At 35.7% G+C, this 4,148-nt stretch overlaps 1 protein-coding gene across 1 annotated transcript; it reads right to left on the reverse strand.

The window, feature by feature from the left end:
- Nucleotides 1-1,144: 1,144 nt before the first annotated feature.
- On the reverse strand, nucleotides 1,145-3,809 carry LOC129410326 (28S ribosomal protein S26, mitochondrial-like). The gene is made up of 4 exons (XM_055158147.1): nucleotides 3,469-3,809; nucleotides 2,610-2,756; nucleotides 1,659-1,782; nucleotides 1,145-1,576 (listed from the first exon to the last, which is right to left on the reverse strand). Exons 1-4 carry the CDS (start codon nucleotides 3,687-3,689, stop codon nucleotides 1,445-1,447), a joined length of 624 nt encoding a protein of 207 aa, XP_055014122.1. The 5' UTR covers nucleotides 3,690-3,809; the 3' UTR covers nucleotides 1,145-1,444.
- Between the last annotated feature and the right edge of the window lie 339 nt (nucleotides 3,810-4,148).

Raw genomic sequence — 4,148 nt, forward strand, 5'->3', positions numbered from 1 at the left:
CCTTGTTGTATTTTTTCTTTGTTTTAAGTTAACTTGGATTGTTATGACTGGGCTATTATATATATTTAAAACATTTATCGTATTTTTCTGTATAGAATAGATGAAGTTTTCTATAGCAGGCCTATATTTAGTGGAGTGTGTAGCAGACTCGTGAGCCTTCTTCTTTGAGCCTAGTCTGGTTTGTTGAAGTCTTTAAACCTGATCATCTTTATCTCATCAGCGCCACTATGAAGAGGATTACACCTGCACGTTGTCACACATGAGCCACATCTTCACCTGCTCATGCTGGACTGTGTACAGTCTATGCGCTAAACCCGACTCAGAGGGAGAACTGCGCCCGCTACAGACAAAGAGCTCACACTACAAGGATAGATGAAATGTTCTATGCAAAATGCTTCATTACATGATGGTTCCTTCATGGTTTGAACTTTGTGTGACAAATACTACTGTAGTTTTAAATACAAATAGACATTTAAATATTTGGCAACTATTGATTATTTATTTATAAACTAGAAAAGCACTCAGAGAGCGCAGACCTCCGCCAAGAACTACCCCCATTTTTTATATAAATTGCGATTAAATCAGTCTTCTGGATCAGATCCGGATCAGCCTTTGGAATATGAAAGAGGATCCCATTGTCCATCCCTGAGTCAAATTTCATGGGGTTTGGTCAATAATTAACCGAGATATTGAGAAACAAATTTTTTGGCCCCATTTACCACAATGTTAACTAAAATTTCAAAGTGATCCAGAATCCAGGATTTCTTCCGAATCACCCCCAAAATGAAATCAGTTCATCCTTTTCACATTTCCAACAAATCCTGAAAATTTCATCAAAATTGGTCCATAACTTTTTGAGTTATGTTGCTAACAGACAAAAAAACAAACAAACAGACAAACACCGGCAAAAACATAACCTCCTTGGCGGAGGTAAAAATATATTTCAAAACCATAAGTAACTTACTGCTTCACGAGTAGCAGTAGTAATAGTGTTAGTAGTAATAGTAGTAGTAGTAGCAGTAGCAGCAGCAGAAGAAGTAGTAACAGTTAGTTAGTGCTCATTTAATAATACTTAAATAAAACCAAATAAAATAATAAACAATTGAGTAGGCTACTTAAATAAAGAGTAAAAAATGACAACGAGTCACAATGGAAAAGCTATTTAGTCATTATGATCACATATATTTACAAAATATAACCATGATAAAAGCAAAATACATAAGATGCACAGCTCACAGGAAAAGTGTGTTGATGGACAAACAGGTTTGGACAAGTTTGAGACCTCTGAAAAATGTGGATGTTTTAAAGCAAATACTGTAACCATATGGAAGGAACCATTTTAAACCAATTACCTTTTTTGTGGGTGACTCTGAGGACAAATTGTTCATGTCAAAATAATGAACTGAACTGATACTGAAAACCCCATGACAAACACCCATTGGTTTCACTTGAGCACAGTCTGTTTAGTAATCCGTCCTTCTTTGTCAATGGCAAAATTATAATTCTTGGGATTGTCCAATGCTTCTTCAATTCGCTGATCCAAATTCTCCATTGTGATGAAGTGTTTTGCCTCTTCCTACACAGTAAAATACAATTATTTATTTAAAATGTCAAATACATGGTATGCAATTAATATGGTGATTAGAAGGTCTTTTTACCTGTAAGCGTAAAAGTTCCTCTTCCTTCATTTTGATAAATTCCTGCTGTTTTTGTTCCCGTTCAAGAGCAGCTTCAAGCTGTTTTCGTTCTGCTTCCTCTTTCTCGATTTGAACCCTCTGCAGCCTGAAAACAAAAACAATGAATTATAATTGTGCATTTGACTAAATATATGAGCTAAAATTAACATAACATCTGAATTCAGTGGTTCTGCAGCATTTGCTGTCAGATTAAGTGTTAGATGAAGTACAGTACTCAATATGTCATGGCAGCTGAGTGTTTGGCTGCTTCTGTGGTTACCTGGCTCACACACTGAGCAGTTTTTTAAACATGTCATTTAACATTCTATCATGGGATTTTAACCAATTAAGAAGTGCAGCATGTACAGTTCAAAGCACACATATGAGAGACTGTTGGATTTTGTGAAAGGAGCTGTTTGTTTTTTCCAGTATCCATGGAGACCGCACAAGAGGCTCACAAAAGAGCTAAGGAGGTAGCTATAGACATTTGAGTTGCTAAAGGTTTTTTACACCATATGCGACAGCAAATGTGACAGAACCCTTCAGAGGAAATATTTTGAGAGAATTAACACAAGGAACTCATTGGATTGTGCGAAATTAACCACAGTTTTTTCTCATATCCATAGAGACCGTGCAAAAGGCTAGCTAAGAAGCTAGCTATGGACATTGAGATGATACAGGCTTTTTACATCATATGTAGAAGCTAATCTTAAAAAAGATCTTCCACTTAAAATTTATACTTAAGTACGGTACTTTACTTTAATTTGTTGCGTCCCACCACTGGATTACAGATGTATTAAACTGATTTATCGTTGTTATTATCATCTTCATATTTACTGATCTTATCCACAAGGTTCAAACTGGCACAAAATTTGGCATCTTTTTAGCATAAATAACATAACAATCCCATTAACAACATCAGTTAACTCAGACCTGAGTTGTAGCATGCGCTGGTTTTCCTCTCTGTTCCAGTCCATCAGGGCACGGTGCTCCTCTGCCTCTTTCCGTGCTCGCTCCTCAGCCAAAGTTCCAGTCTCAGCTTCATACTTCTTCCTCAACACCTCCTCTTTGAATTCCATACTATCAAGAGATAATTCAGTTAATATTGTCCATATTAATAATAACAATAACAATAATAACAATAATAATAATACCTTTTATTTATATAGTGCTTTCCAGAGTACTCAAAGACACTTTACAGAACATAACGTTATATTGTAACCATCAAAAGAGCAACAAGCAAATAACACATGAAAGATAAAAACAGTGAATTATATTGACAAAAGTTAAACATCAAAAGCTACTCTAAATAGATAGCAACGGTACCAACATACTGGCATAATACAGCCTGAAAATTGGTTGATTCAAATGGGTGATCACTTATCCCTGGACGTCTCAAGCACTGCTTAAATCGATTATTTTCTTTACTGACATTGCATTTGCATGACAAGTTCGCTACTCTAAGTTGACTTTGGAGTAGGGCTGCGGCGATTAATTGGAATAATAATGGATAGTCAACAACTCTAAACGTCGAGAGCTCCAATGCAAAGCTACTTACTAGAGTTACATGCCATTTAACGTTAAATTATTCAGAAATGTCTTCAGATACATAAAATTTTTACGTTGACAAAAGTATTCAAGAATAAAATCAGTCAAATCAGTCCATGGGTCAAACACAGTAAGCAGGATGTAACACAACACAAAGATGAACCCAAATGACAAGGGCATGGGAATATGAGGACTTCATTTAATGTGTCTTATTTTTGTAGATTATAACAAGCTATTAACTCACCGAAGGGCACTTAGAATCTGTTGGTACTCGGAGTATCTCTCTTTCAGGACCACCATCTCCACCGGGTCCACGGGCGGAGGGGTTTTGATTCGTGCCTCTTTGGACTTGGCTATCGGGTCGTTGCGAGTCTTTCTGCCGCGGACCGTCTCCACAAGAACGGCTCTTTTCCGGGCGCAGAGCCGGGCTGCCTGGAGGCTCCTGCCGCCTATGGCTTGAAACATCTCCCCTTTGAAATGTGGTCACGAATAAAGCGGTGAGTCAGATTAATAAAGTCAAATTTGATCTAAAGCATGGCAAAATGACATAAGTGCTATCGGCTGACAGCCGCCATATTGATGAACTCCGACCGCCGGAAGAACACGTGACCTATAAGCGTGCCTAAAATAAAATTAAATAATTGAATAAAAAAAAAATAAATATATATATATATATATATATATATATATATATATATATATATATATATATATATATATATATATATATATTTTTTTTTTTTTTATAATAATAATACAAATTAAATAAAATACGAAATAAATAATGTTTTATAACTGTCTGAAAATAGATTTTGTTAAGATTATGGCAGCACAAATTAATTATTTTTGTATCATAATCAATCAATCAAACTTTATTTGTTATTGTTGTTTCATACATTTGAAATGCTGCTTCACACGCAACAG

Source organism: Boleophthalmus pectinirostris, unplaced genomic scaffold, assembly GCF_026225935.1.
Source record: "Boleophthalmus pectinirostris isolate CB_2022bp ecotype Guang Dong unplaced genomic scaffold, ASM2622593v1 HiC_scaffold_10, whole genome shotgun sequence".
Lineage (NCBI taxonomy): Eukaryota > Metazoa > Chordata > Actinopteri > Gobiiformes > Gobiidae > Boleophthalmus > Boleophthalmus pectinirostris.